Source organism: Malaya genurostris, chromosome 3, assembly GCF_030247185.1.
Source record: "Malaya genurostris strain Urasoe2022 chromosome 3, Malgen_1.1, whole genome shotgun sequence".
NCBI lineage: Eukaryota > Metazoa > Arthropoda > Insecta > Diptera > Culicidae > Malaya > Malaya genurostris.
In genome coordinates, this window is record NC_080572.1 from 39,145,062 (window position 1) to 39,160,704 (window position 15,643).

General features: G+C 36.9%; 1 protein-coding gene across 6 annotated transcripts in view; it reads left to right on the top strand.

Annotated features, from left to right (window-relative positions):
* Window positions 1-10,487, top strand: part of LOC131438801 (OTU domain-containing protein 7B-like) — a 51,059-nt gene extending 40,572 nt beyond the window's left edge. For all 6 annotated transcript variants that reach the window (XM_058609086.1, XM_058609092.1, XM_058609089.1 and 3 more), the window contains one exon: window positions 2,002-10,487. In XM_058609086.1, coding sequence (XP_058465069.1) covers window positions 2,002-4,118 — 2,117 coding nt within the window. In that variant the 3' untranslated portion in view covers window positions 4,119-10,487. The remainder of the gene's footprint in view (window positions 1-2,001) is intronic.
* Window positions 10,488-15,643: the final 5,156 nt, after the last annotated feature.

Consider the following 15,643-nt stretch of genomic DNA (forward strand, 5'->3'; position numbering starts at 1 on the left):
AAGTGTGCATTCAATTTTCTCTGGAACAGTTCTACCGATTTTCACAAACTAAAATTCAAATGCAGTGTCATAAATTTTCTCAAAAATTTCTAGAACATTATATCCAGATCCGACTTCCGGTTCCGGCACTAAAGCGTGATAAGTGGAAAATTACGAATTTCATTAGTATTTTTCACAAACGATGGTCGAAAACATGTACAAACCCCATAAAACTTTCTGATAATCTCTTTTAGTTTGCAAAGCTTGTTAGTTTGTGGGCATTAATGAATGATTCGGCACTACTGGTCCCCCCTTTTCCTGTTCCGGAAGAACCGAAAGTTGTGGAGAAAAAGTTAAAAAATAGAACTCACTTCGATTCCTCTGCGATGCTTGAACCAATTTTTACATATCGATTTGAATAAAAGCTCATATTATCTTTAAAGCTACTGTGAAATTTCATCTAGATCCGACTTCCGGTTCCGCAGTTACAGGGCGATGAGTGTCAAAGTTTTCAATCGCCATATAGAATGACAATACATACCACACCGAAAGAAGAAGAAAACACAAAACAAACAATGCGTGCTTTGTTCTATTTCGTACACACAATGAAGAAAACGAGACGGTTACGGATGTCTGCTGATAGTGTGTAATATTGACAAAAGACGGTGCTGCCGTTGATAAAAATTATAACTATTTTATGATCAGTACGTCCGACAGAATACACGAATGTCAATGAATTCAAATTTATTTGAAAAAATATGAAATTTTCACATCTGGTAGTGCAGTAATACCGTGCCGGTGGTGTATTGATGTCCATAATAATAATAAAAGTAATAATCCTACTACATGTTTTACGCTGTTGATTCATGTTGTTTAGCTTGACTTACATATGCAGAAGTAACATAAATGCAGGTTCGCTTCGTTTGTTAGATTTCGTTTAATTGATTTAATCGAAATAGAGCATGAGATAGTAAGTCTAGGTTTAACTAGGTTCAAAACTGTTCCAATTTTCAGGTCATATTTGTTGCTGGCAAACAAACCAACTTCGGCTATACCGGTCATCTGAATCCGGTATCCGAAGAATTGGAAATGGTGATTAAAAACTGCAAAAGGGTCTCACTCACTTTCCTTCAAAATGGCTAAATCAATTTTCACAAACTTATAGGTTCTAAGGAAAAGACTTACAGTTTCATACGGAATTTCTAAATTTGTTGTGGATACTACTTCCGGTTCCGGAACTACAGGGTAATCAGGATTTATAGAGTTTGTTAGTTTAAGTCCGAACAAACTTTCCTATTTCTATTCAATGAACAGTTGTTTTTGCATGTATCAAACAAGGTTAAATATTTGTTATTACAACTTAGGTCTGTACCGAAACTGATGGCCTAAAGTCAGATTGGTGTTGTTCTTATGTATGTTCGATATTTGATTGTGCGATTGGCTCGAACGTAAACAGTAATACGAATATGACATACTTTCGAATGTATCGCATATGGTCTTAAACAAGAATGAGGGTGATTATTAGCATTGTTGCTAACGAATTACCTCTTCTCGTGATGCATGTGGAAATGTAGAGAATTTCTCGGTTTCTAGTAGCAACGAGCATCAAACTAAAAATCCTTCTCTTTCCTAAGTAGATCTATATTCGGACCTGGCCAACATGCATGGATTAATGTAGGAAGGTTCAACCAAAGCAAAGTCTTGGCATTACATTCCTTTTGTGGAATTTGGCCTTTCTGTTTCAACAGACTTCGCAGCCGATTCTTAGCGTACAGAATCATTGCATGGCTAGTACTATGGATCCTCCTTCCAGGTCGGGGCTCGAACATACGACAACTGGCTTGTACGACCAGCGTCCTATGCATTGAACCACCAACCCGGGAAGGTTCAACATTGCAGGGGGAAATTGAGTGCATATTTTTGTCACGTTTATTCACTCTCTAACACACACATACCCACATATACACAAAACATGAAAAATGTTGTTATCTTTTGACATTGGATCATTATCCATCGTTCCAGGTGATGGCAACTGTTTGCTGCATGCGGCTTCCTTGGCCATGTGGGGCTTCCATGATCGGCGATTGACGTTACGACGCACCTTACATGATATTCTCTCGAAGGAAGAATTTCGGGACGCCCTCTACAGGCGGTGGCGTTTTCAGCAGACTCGTCTCAACAAACAGGCCGGTTTTGTTTTCTGTGAAACCGAGTGGGCTAAAGAATGGGAGGAGATTGTGGCAATCGCTTCGCCGGAACCACGGCGTAACTCGAAATGTGCCTCGCGAAGACGTTCGCTGCTAATCGAGAAGAATCTGGACGGACCGTCGGGTGGAACGGATGACGAGAGCGCTACATATGAAAGTTTGGAAGAGATTCATGTGCTTGCATTGGCACATATTTTGCGGCGCACGATCATCGTGGTTTCGGATGTGTTCTTGCGGGATATGAACGGAGAAGCGTTTTCGCCTATTCCGTTTGGTGGTGTGTATTTACCATTCGAGGTACCCTCAAATGAGTGCCATAGAGCACCTTTACTGTTGGCTTACGATATGGCCCACTTTTCGGCATTGGTAGCAATGGAAACGGTGGGAGACTACCCACCAGCATTGGTTCCACTAGTGGATGCTAGTAATCAGCTGTTAACTATTCAGTTCTGTATAGATCCGGGGAACGATTTCAACTGGCGACAGTACGACGGTAGTGATGGGAATTGGGTGTTGACGGATAGAGAGCATGTGGCATTATTGAAGGAATATTTGGATATTGTGTATGCACCAGCAGCTGATAGTCCCGATGATGAAATATATGACGATTACTCAGATGAGGAGTACGAGAAAAAAATAGCGGATGGAGAAATAGTGTTTGCCGATGAGAATCATAACAGCGGGACAAGCACGACCAATTTAGCTGCAATGACAGCTTCGAATCAGTCACTTCCTCCGTTTTCACCAAGTGTTTCGGGGGGTAGTGGCACGAGTGGGAAAAGTAAGGCTGCCAAGCAATTACAAAGTGTGGCCAAACAATTCGGAAGCATTGGAAAAAGTATGAGTAAGAAACTGAAGAAGAATATCGGATCCATAACGAGGATCGGTAGTAAAAGTGGGCAACATAAAAAGTCAAGCATTTCTTTTGATAAATCATCACGAGGAGAATATCCAAAGTTTAGAATTCTATGTGCCACCTTGAAGGCACGAAGACACGAGTACCAAGAAGAGATGATTAAAAACTATTTGGAGTGTGCCCAGGAGCGATATCTAGAGGGAGAACGATTACGTGAACGAAAGGAACTGGAGAAACTTAACAAATACGTCGATCCGGGCCAGGATGTTTGCGATTATGAAGCAGACAATGGAACAGACCTGGTCAACTGCATCAACGCAGGCTGTCTGAACTATGGCACCGTGGCTACCAGCTACATGTGCTTGGAATGCTACGAAACGCAGCGAAAGCGAGAATCTCAAAGTTGTAATGTGAACGATTTTATGCCACGTTACGGAACGGGAAAATCAAAGTTTTATACCGAAGCAGATATGGAGAGTCACGATCGTATCCAACAGCTACCTTCTGTTCGGAGGCTTAATGAGATGGATCAAACTCTTTATCTGTCGCGATCCACTTTCTACAATGACAAACGAGCGTTTCCGATCAGTACTTCTACTGGTCAGTCCGGTAATCACAGTCATGGATTCAGTCCTACGGAACGCATCCAACCATCGCCATTATCGAAGAATGGTCCTTCTATGGACTTCTCCAACTTTGCCAAACAGGCCACGGCAACATCGGGTGGCATTGTTGCCACGGTGTATTCTCCGGGGAACACTATTTTGAACCGAGCCCCAGCAGGAATGTGTGTTACACTTCCGCCACCAATGGTTAGTCCCGTCTTGCAACAGCAACAACATCAGCAACTTCCCAGTGCATCTTCTTCGTCGGGAATGTCGTCGTCTTCGTCTTCGGGTTCAAACACGTCGGAAACAACGTTACAACGACAACCGGCAACGGCTTCGACGGAGGTCGCTCTCACCAGTAGTCACTATGGGAAAAATCAAATGTGTCGAACGGACGGCTGCAAGTTCTATGGGAGCATCAATACGAATTTCTACTGTTCCAAGTGCTGTCAGGAATACAACATCTGAAAGAGCAGCTGATGGCAAAGTGAAACATTGTAAATAGTCCGGAGGCAAGTAAGCGCGTTGTTATTATATAAACTCATAAACTCACATACAAGATCACCAACTAATATTACCATGAGAGAAATAACGATTCGAGTGAGAACACAGAAACGAATAATATTTTTTCTTGTGTCTAATATAATTTATTTCGGTAGTGTGATTTCATTATAGAATTTTATTATAAAAGTGTTTGCTAGCGTTACAAAATAGAATGACGTACGTTGTCAATACTGTGTTTATTTATTACCAATTTGTTAAGAAATGGAATAAACTTGAAAAAAGTCCCCCGTTGTTCAGTTATTCTATAGTTCTAAAATATTGTATCCAAGAAATTGAACGGTAAATTTACGTTATTGAAAGTTTTTCAAATGAATCAAATCTAATGTAACTGGTTTCATCTATGTATTCTCAGTCCTATGGATAAAAAATATGTGCCCTTAAATGGGGTACTTTTGTACAGATATCATAACCAACAGAAAATTAAAGTCACTAAACCAAAAACAAAGCGCATGCGCTATTCTACTAGCTTAACATTCTCGAAATTGCTTTTAAGACGCATTTCCCAAAAAGTTGCTATGTTGTAAATGATGCGAAACATATCTAATGAATGGAAAAAGATTCAAAAGTGAGCCAAATAAAAAAATAATAACGAAAACGCTTTGATGCTTGAAGGGTGAATAGAAGTATACTGAAACCAAAACAAAAAAAAAACAATCGTGAGCAGGCCCGTGCACAGGGGGGGGGTTTTGGGGGTTTTAACCCCCCCCCATGAAGAATTTTTTTTAAATTAAGTTTCATAAACAATGGAGTACTTATTATAATAAAGTGCAAATAACTTGACAATTCATATTTTTTTATCAATTTTTTATCAATTTATAAACTGACATAATTTGAAACCCCTCCCCCCCCGCGCACGATCCTGTCAGAATTCGTTTTACATTTTTGGACACCCCCCTCTCCTCTTGAAACCCCCCCCATGGATGATTCCTGCGCACGGGCCTGATCGTGAGAACAGTTAAAATATAAGTTGAAGATGAACGGATCAGTTTTTATACGCGTTTTGATGAAAGCTAACGGATATGATTTTAGTTGTGCCTTTTAATTTTTCATGTCTAGTAATTCTCAGCTGGTAAGGGTAAGACGGAGTGTAGTTTGCGAGTCACGCATTTTGTGCTTGCTCGTAAATGTTCTCAAAAAAAAAAAACAAGTTAAAAAATGCCAAAAAAGTACCCACGATTTCGCTGAGCACTTTTATTTTCCTGATGTTCATGTAACGACAGAGTGAGAGAGTAATGGAACCGGATAAATACATTTGTTTTGGAGGAACCGGCTAAGTTTTTGTCCGGTTTTTGCATTCAAAAATATTTTGTCCGATTCTTGCAGAAAAGATAGTTTTAAACAATTCTTGCATTGCAAAATCCAAGTCCGGTTTTTGTTCTCAATGTTTTTATCCGATTTTTGCATTCAAAAATACTTAAACGGGTTTTTCAAACTAAGTTTCACTTCTCCGAGTTTTGCTTTCAGTCGTTCAAGTGGAAATAGTTTTCACAATTTGAGGGGCTGGGTCTTCGTGTTTGGGGCTTAAAACACGAGGGGCCCAGTGTAATCGGTGTACATTCAAATGGCTGGTGCTAACATACCGATTTTATATCCGGTGGACATAACAATGATAATATGGTTGGAATTTATCTTTTTTTATTTGAGTTCTACCTCTGGCGATTCTACAGAACAAAATTTCCATTAGTTACGTTAATACTAAATGCTAATAATTCGTTTTGCACCGAAGTGCAACGTATTGACTGACGAGCCGAACGAAAGCAAGTGACAACTTTATGTCCATCGCCAGATAGTAGTCATTTTGGGGGTTTCGGTACCACGTTGGAACCGATTTGTGCTTAGTGAACATGACTTTTTTTTAACTCATCCTTTATAAATTAATTGAATTTATCGACAGTCCCAATTTTTAAGAGTATCCGGTAGGATCTTCTTCCAATATTCTCGAACTTGGATTTAGGATTTTTTAACATGTGTACGTTGTCAAACCGTATTTAGTTTTTGTGAACGCGACGTGTGACGATAGACTCCAGACTTCCGATGTGATTCAGATTCGGAAAACAAGCTGGTCACACCAGAACTTGGTGGTTTCAGTATCTCCAAAACCCTTCTCCCCCTCCTACGCACGGGCATGAATGTCAACAGTTTTTCGTTCCAATAAATGTATTTCTTTGCAAAATTGAAACGTTTTATCTCATGCTATCTCAGTCTCTTACTGGTGGCTCTATATCGTCAGATAACGGGTATTTTTGAACTGCGCAATAGTCTCGAAACAGTCATTTGCGAAATTGAAAACTATCGATACAATTAGTACACAAATCGGAGAAATGGAACAAGTGGAACAGCAGCAAGCTGTAGCTCGACTGATTATCAACAGTAGCATCCCTTTTCCGGAACCGTTGAAAATAAACAGAAACCTCCGGGAAAATGTCAATATATGGAAGGATGAGTTCGAAACGTATCTTATCGCATCATGAGTTGAGCAGCTGGACGAACAAATCAAATTGGCGAATGCAAAAGTTTTTACAACTGTCGATGCCAGGTCGGGTTTTTGGCAGGTGTTTCTCGACGAAGAAAGTACGAAATTAACAACTTGTTGGGCACCATTTGGTCGTTTCAAATGGCTTCGTATTCCTATGGGAATAGCTCAAGCACCCGAGATTTTTCAGTTAAAAGCGCACGAAGCAATACAAGGACTGCGAAACGTACGAGCACTAAAGGATGACTTCATGATTTTCGGTTGTGGTGATATCGTAGCGGTAGCAATGGTTGTTCATAATCAAAAACTACAAGATTTTCTGCGACGAATGGAGGAAAAAAATTTAAGGCTCAATCCAGAATGCCAAGATAGCGTGAGATTTTTTGGTCATATTCTAACGTCATCAGGTATTAAACCAGGTCCGTGGAAATGGCGAAATCAACAGACGTATCTTCCATGCAACGTTTTCTTGGAATGATAACATACCTAGCTCGGTATTTTCCAAGCCTCTGCTCGGTAGCCGAACCTTTGCGAAGACTGGCGTACCAGAAAGAACCATGGGTTCGGTCAAGTGAACAAGAAGAAGCCTTCGTTATTTTGACTCCAATAAAGACAGCGTTAGCAGCGTGGGACTCGGTGCTGTGCTCCTTCAAGAAGGGCAGCCAGTCGTCTACGCGTCAAGGAAAGCCTTAGTGCTACTGAGCGTCGCTATGCACAAATCGAGAAAGAAACCTTGGCGATCTTGTTTGCTTGTCGCAGATTCGAAATATACATTCTCGGCAAACCTGTTGTGGTACAAACTGATCGCCAACCACTTATCAAAATCTTTCAAAAATCGTTGACTGAAGCACCACTAAGAATCCAAAGAATGATGTTGAGTTTACAGCGGTCCCAGATAGCTTTGAGGTTCACTCCAGGTAAAGAGGTCATCATAGCTTAAGCAGTGTGCCTAAAAATATATTATATTATTGAAAAAAGAGGTCATCATAGCAGATATTTTGTCAAGAGCAACCATTACACTGAGTGATGTAGGCAACTGTGATAAATCTATGCACTAGACGTAGAGCATATAATCATCACGGAACATCTACCCATATTGCACAAACGAATGGATGGAATACGATCAGAATCCCAACAAGATCCGGAAATGCAAGTGATTGCCGGCTTCATTATCAACGCCAGAAAGATACGAAGAAGTGCCAGCAAACATGCAAATATAGTGGAAGTACAAACACGAACTAAGCACCGTGAATGGACTAGTTTTGCGCAACGATCGGATTCTGATTCCTCGAAATTTCCGAAAGGAAATTCTTGAAAAGTTACATCGATCTCATTCGGGCATCGAAGCCACCACTAAACTTGCTCGAGACACAGTGTTTTGGCTCGGAATAAATGATCAGATAAAGCAGCATGTTCAACATTGCGATACTTGCGCTAAATATTCCCAAAATCAACAATCACAGCCTATGTAGACTCACTAGATCCCGTTGTACCCGTACCAGAAAGTTTCAATGGACATCTGTGAGCATCAAACTGGTAGTCAGAAGCATGTATATCTTATTACAGTAGACCATTACTAAGATTATTTTGACATTGATGAATTGAATACTCAAAGCTTAGCAGCAATTATTCGTATATGTAAGCGTAATTTCGCTAGATTTCGGAAACCACAGGAAGTGAGTAGCGATGGAGGTTCCCAGTTCATGAGTGAAGAGTTTGGGCATTTTTCCAAGGTTTGGAGATTCAAGCACAATGTAGCTCCGTACCATCTACAGGCGAACGGGAAAGCCGAGTCGGCGGTAAAAAAAGCGTTAAAAAAGCGAATGATTCGAGCCAAGACTTCTGGGAATTACTCCTTCAATGGCGAACTACCCCGAAAACAGAAAGCTCCCCTGCACAAAGACTCTTTAATCGGCGAATTCGCTGTGGTATTCCAATGATTGACAAAAAATACTTGCCAAAAATTGTGGAAGGAGTGATAGAGCAAATCAGAAACAATCGACAACAAGCAAAATTATATTATGATCGTAAGGCGCGATCTCTTCCACAGCTTGAGACAGGGCAGCCTGTTTTTGTAAAACTGAAGCCAACGGATAAGGAATGGCAACCAGAATCGGTAGTAGTACCGGTGAATGACTGTTCCACGATCGTAGATGTAGAGGGTCGTGAATATCATTGCGACAACACAATGTTGAATCAAGTTCCGGCCGGACCCTCACAAACGAAACAAGCCAAAACGACGTGCTGCGATTCAGGAACGCTGCAGCCTGTCACATTCAGCAAATCACCAGGGAACGTGCGTTCAGAATATAATGAACGTACACGCACAAAACGTGCTATCTAAACACCGAAAAAGTTATCTTGATAATCAATTGTTTTAGAAGATAGGGCCATACAGATCTGAATGAAAAAGAAGGAGATGTTTCACGATTATCACACGTTTGTATCAATACTACTTTTGCAATTAATTACCTTTACCTTTATTTTATACCATATTGTAACCAGGTCCGTACCTAGGATTTAGAAGATTACTTATGCACCTAATTTTCGGTGTGCCTTTTACGGGTGTTTTTAACAGACACTTTAAATTTTTCCACTGTAATTGTTATTGTATTACATTTCTTTACGTTTACCGTCTTGTTATATCTGTAACACATGGCTGAGACCTTCTTAATAATTATATATCTGTTCTTGAACAATTTGACAAAAACACCTGCACTACAAGTGAACAAAATGTGATCTTCACAGTAAATAAGTTCATCGTATAAACACAAACCTCTCGTGGATGTTTTCTGTAACGCTTAAATTAGGAACAGATTCGTAAACATGTAGCTCCTAGAATCAACATTTCTTTTCCTTCTTATGAAGCAATGTATAAATCACGTTCATAATTTAAGTGCAGCAAAAATTTTCTGTTAATTCGTTGGCATGAAGTTTGAAAATTTCACACATTTCCTTTTTAAGTTTATATTTAAAGGGAATCGAAAAAACGAACAACGGTAAACGTTCTTATCGAAACGATTCTTGAAAAAATTAGCAACACACTTCATTTTTATTTATTACATTTTTACTCTTATAGAAACCCAAACCGAACACTGACGAGAATTCGTTTTCGAATTCAAAATTAAAGTCATTGAAGTTCAGCAAATTAACCTGGTTGCAAAAAGTAAATAACAGAAAGATCGTGCAGTTGTAGGGGCCCAGTTTGACGAATATTCTCTCTGCGTGACATTAACTATAACAGGGAATCTAATCTTGCTTTGTTCGGACTTTTGTGTGTGGCTGTACTTTTTTCATTTCGCACGTTTGAATTGAGTTTTTTTTTTGCAATTTCCTACATAAATTCATTTCTATACCTCAATGCTAAGGAAAATATAGTGATAAAACAGGGTGGTGCTATTTTTTTCGCTCAGTTTAGATTATCACCCCGATTCTGAACTTCGTTCGTTCGATTGCACTTTTGTGGAACTAATATGATACTGCTTCTTAAAGCTGCAGCGAAAATATTGTACCCGATCGTATCACAATTCGTTAAAAAAATAACGTGGTGACACTACTGATGAAATGACCATTGGAACAATAACCCTTGTTGTTGCTGGATATAATAATTCGATTGTAAACATCAAATTGCTAATTTCGAAATTATTATCTTACAACATTTTATAAAGCTGGTTTACGTAAGTGTGATCATTGAGGAAAATTTGTAGCATTTATGAAAATATTACAAATAAAATTGAGTGCAACACTTGAGTTTGATGCTCAAATTTCTTTCATAAAATCAAATCTTATTATTGTTTATCTGACAGATATATATATATATATATATATATATATATATATATATATATATATATATATATATATATATATATATATATATATATATATATATATATATATATATATATATATATATATATATATATATATATATATATATATATATATATATATATATATATATATATATATATATATATATATATATATATATATATATATATATATATATATATATATATATATATATATATATATATATATATATATATATATATAATCTTCGTTACTGTCTCTGACTGTACGCTCATTGTTACCGTCCTTAAAGCATTGATTAGAAAAGAACAGCGTTTAGTTTTAGTAGATTATGATTGGCGATTTTAGTTTCAATGATTGATTTTTCAATAGCTGTTAATATCTTTTCACGATTGATTTCAAATTTTTTTCTCAGTAAATACTACCAGTTTCTTAAGAAGAAAATGTTTTGCCATGATAAATTAAAGTAAATGAAAAGTTCCACTATCACAGGGTTTTGAAAACGCCTTAGATGATAAACTAGAGGTAATGTACATTTCAATTTATTGATAGGCTCGGGACAATTTGATGCAGGTAAACATACAAGTTCTGAATTCACCGCGATAGTAATATTGAAATATATGTCAACAAAAAGAGATGCTCTCTGTTTTATAACTTCAGGTTCAGTTTTTGTTCTGAGAAGCATTTATTTTATTTTTTGCTGTTGTCAAATTTAAATTCTTTCTAACAACAAAATTGAAATAGTTCAACTATTTGTTAAAACAGAAAACAAAAAAAAAAAACATTTACAATCCAAAACAGTTGCTGGTAAACGAAACATCATGAAAACTAATATTTTTCAATTAGCTTTGAGAATTACTGCAAGCATTAACAATAAAACATACAGATTGAAGCAAATAAAAACAATTACATGGACAGAGTATATATATATATAGATTACATAAGTGATAGTGAACGCAGATGAAACGTAAATTATACATACTATATTTATTGTATTTCAGCGAAAACAAAACAGAAGACGAGAGATTTAGTACGTAAGAAGTGATCCAGAAAGAAACAAAACATAAAACAAAATACAGGAGCGCTTGTAACCTTGTTGAGTAACCAAATAGATGAGCTGATTCGGAGACGTTGTGATATTCATTGAAAATCTTCATGTGATTGTTATTTTGATCCGAAAACATCCGATATTTGGTCAAATTCCCTATTTGCTGTATTAAGCATACGTCTCCACATAACTCGATCCATGGCTGCTCGTCGCCAGCCAATCAAGGCACGTATGCTTCTGAGATCACCCTCCACTTGATCGATCCACCTTGCTCGTTGCGCTTCTCTTCTTCTTTTACCAGTCGGATTAAATGCAAGAACCAGCCAATCGTAGACGTCCGATTTTAGCTGTCCGTACGATGGGTGGTTCTCCTAGAAGCTGTTGCAATTCGTGATTCATACGAAGTCTCCACGTTCCGCACGGAGAACCCTTCGATCATAAAATTGCGATATCGCAGTTTTTGATTTTTGCGATAGTTGATTTAACTAATTTCTTTTTGATTCAACCAATATGGTTTTTAATTTGCATATATTCAAGTAGTTGAAAAATATGTTGTTTTGAATGCTGTCAAATGCCGGAGACAGTTGAAAGCAAAATAATAATCGCAATGCAAAATCAACAACTTTTTTAGTTGAAATCTGTTCGCGTCGCTTCAAAATGTCAATGAGATTGATGTTCAAAGCGTTTGGTGAAATTGTGTTCATTCGATTTGAGAAATTTATGATAACAAGTGTTTATCCAGCAGCGGTGTTGTGATAAAGTTAACAAATTAGAAAATTTTAATGAATGATCATCTCGTAATCTCTCAGGTATGCGCAAAAATTTTATGCTTCAAATTCAATGGATTTACTTCCAGCAGACTGTTTTACTTCCAGCTGTTTGATACCGATGATGATGTTCATGCATTAGCAATAAAACGCTTTTTGACATGAATTTAATTTATAAAAGTAACGAGAGCGAAGGGTTTCAAACACACAGAACGCGCTGTGATTGAATGGCGCGTTTGAATTGCCGTCGCAAAATTTCAATTCCCAGCGGTTGATGCACCCAAGCTCATATAAATTGACTAAAATTATATGTGCATAACGTTGGTTAAGGTCACTTGAAATCACTTGACATCTTTCTTACACACTTCCTGACACTCTGTCTTCAAGTTCTTGTCGTTTTTGAAAACCTTCCCTATTTCCTGGAGCTTGCCCTTCATAATGGCACGATGACTGACAGGAGTGTTCTAGTTCTAGATGCATAATTTATGTCAGTTTTAAAATTTAAATCTAGAAATTATAACAAAATAAACTGGCAGCCCCAGCAGCGTTTTATCTGTGTTTCAAATATAGAAAAAATAGAACGGCAATGTATACCAGTTTTAAATTTGACAGTAGAACTGGTCGAATAAATAAAACTAAAACGGATTGCTGGGGATACGTTTGTTTCAGTTTCATTTACATTATAGACCACCCATATGAATCTTGCAGCTGCTGAATTTGCTCTTAATTTGCTCTAAATGATTTTTTAATCCACTGGACTGGAAACACTGAAAAAATCTTGCAACAATATTCTAATCACAGACCTTTAGTAAAAATTGCTTCTGTGTAATTTCTTTTTATATTTTCACTCAAAGAAAATACCCCAATAAAAAAATTAAATACTTTGTTAAATGAAATAAGTTTATCTCAAAGATATTCATACTTTCGCTGAATTGCAATTACTACATCACTTGCTATTACTTTATTTTCAGAGCAAAATAGATCCAAATAACTTTCCATCCGTCGAACTTTAAAATGGGCCGCAGTTTTACATATATTTAACTACTTGATAAAAAATAACCGCTCGACTGTCAAATTTTAACTAAAACTTCAAATAATTCGTAGGATACTCCATTCTACTTAGAATGGAAAAAGGAAATAAATTTCAATCGTAAAAATGCTGACGGGTAGCCAGTTCCACGTATATTGAAAATACGATTCACAAAATTAACAACAAAAAATTATTTTATTGAAACGCTGAACTGTTTTGCTTTTCTCATATATAAAGATTATACAATCACTTGAAAATCGACTAGTAAAAATTGGCCAAGTGTCATATGTCATTCCTCTCAGTTCGTCAAGCTGAGCAATGTCTGTGTGTGTGTTTCTCGAAAATGACTGAATCGATGTTGACTAACTTAGATTCAAATGAAAGGTCTCGTGATTCTACACGGAATTCCTGAATTTCATCCGGATCCGACTCTCGGTTCCGGAATGATAGAGTAAAGTGTGCTAAAAATTGTGTACAGCCATTAAAAAAGTCGAAACGAAAAATGTAAAAAGTTTTCTAAATTGGTCTTGAAAGTATTCTAATCGGTAGCCGTTATCAGTAGGCAGGCAAACAAACCGAATCCGGTTATCCTGGTTCCCGGTTTTCGAATAACGTCGGCAGATAATAGTCATTTACTCGAAAAAGGATCTCACTTACGGTACGGTATTCCTAATCTTAGGTTCAAATAAAAGATCTTATGCTCCTTCCGAAAATTAAGCATATTTTTCGGATGCAATCAAAATCGTCGTTTAGAGTACGATATCAAAATCGTATTAAATCTTCAAAATTTGAATAAAAACTAGTAGAGTTTGTAGGTCATGTTAGTTAATGGCCATACGAACCAACTTCGATTATACCGGTTCTCGGGTTCCAGTGCCCGAAATAACTACAATAGTGGAACTCACTTCGTTTTCTCATGGATGTTCATTCTGTATGTTATACCAGATAATGCACAAACAATCTCTTTGGTTTATTTTAAGAATCGAGGAGAAATATTTTTAATAGTATACCACAGTATTATATACGAGAATGTGATTGACATGAGAAAAGCATCATCACACCACTAGATGGATTAAAACAGGTTTTTGACTATTTTATTGAGCGTAAACATATGGTAACAGTTTAAAGCTATGGTAGGATTATTTTGCCTATTCGTCACTAATGGCGCTACTTGTTGTCGTGCACGGTCCCTATAACCACTTGAACGATTTTGATGAAATTTTGCATATGTAAACATTTCATTTGAAAAATCATAGTAGAAGTTGAAGAAACAGTTTTTATTCTGAGGTGGTAAAGTTGATCTTAATTTTTTGTGCGAAAACAAACGTTTATTTAGAATGAGGCATAATACTTGGTTCAATACCATTTTTCAAATGCCCGGAAATAACAAATAAAGTAGCCACAATAAATGGTACTCTATCGCAAAACATTCTAGTTTTCGAGAAATCAACATTACATTGGTTTCTGTTTAAAAAAAATGTTGATCCGGAAAAAACTAACCTTACCCAATTTCACACATTTCTGAAGTTTTTCCATGTTTGATCGTAGTTTACATAAAAAAAAGTAGTAGTAATCTCTTTGAAATCGATTTTCTTCTATTCCGAGTTTACTTTTATTGCTGATATCTATTTGTACTATTGAATAAACAAAAAAAAACGCAAGTCACTTCTGCCGATATGAAAATTTTACGGAAGAACCCTTCTTTTCTTGGATTCATTACCACAGACTAACAGACAGGACACTCAAATTAGATTATTTAACCATATAAACGGTCATTTCGAATATTTCTTTAGTTGGGACAGTACTCGCATATGTCATGATGGCGCCACGTTACCCTATCAAATACATCCTGTCTGTCATCTAGACTGTGTTTATTTTTTTCATTTATCAACCGAGTTGCCATTCATACAGAATTACCTGTAATGTATTGATTTGTATACCTCCATGCGAATTTCATGCAGGATACAGATTAATTACATATTGCCAAAACTATATACAGAATTTTGCCTACTTCTCATCCTACAACGCAATACAAAATCGAACCCGTTTTGTTACAATATTTACTTGCTTCTGGTCTTAATTTCGGATGAAAATTACCAACACAATCAAAAATAGTCTAGATGAACAACGTTGAGTAAAATAAATGTTTACTTTCCAACATCGTTAAAAAAGTTAAATATATTATCAACGTACTCCAATAATTTATTGTGACGATTCATTATCGAATATTTTGATGAAATCAGGCAACCCTGTAAGCAGCTGATCGGTGTTGACAAACGAGGGGAAACCAACTAG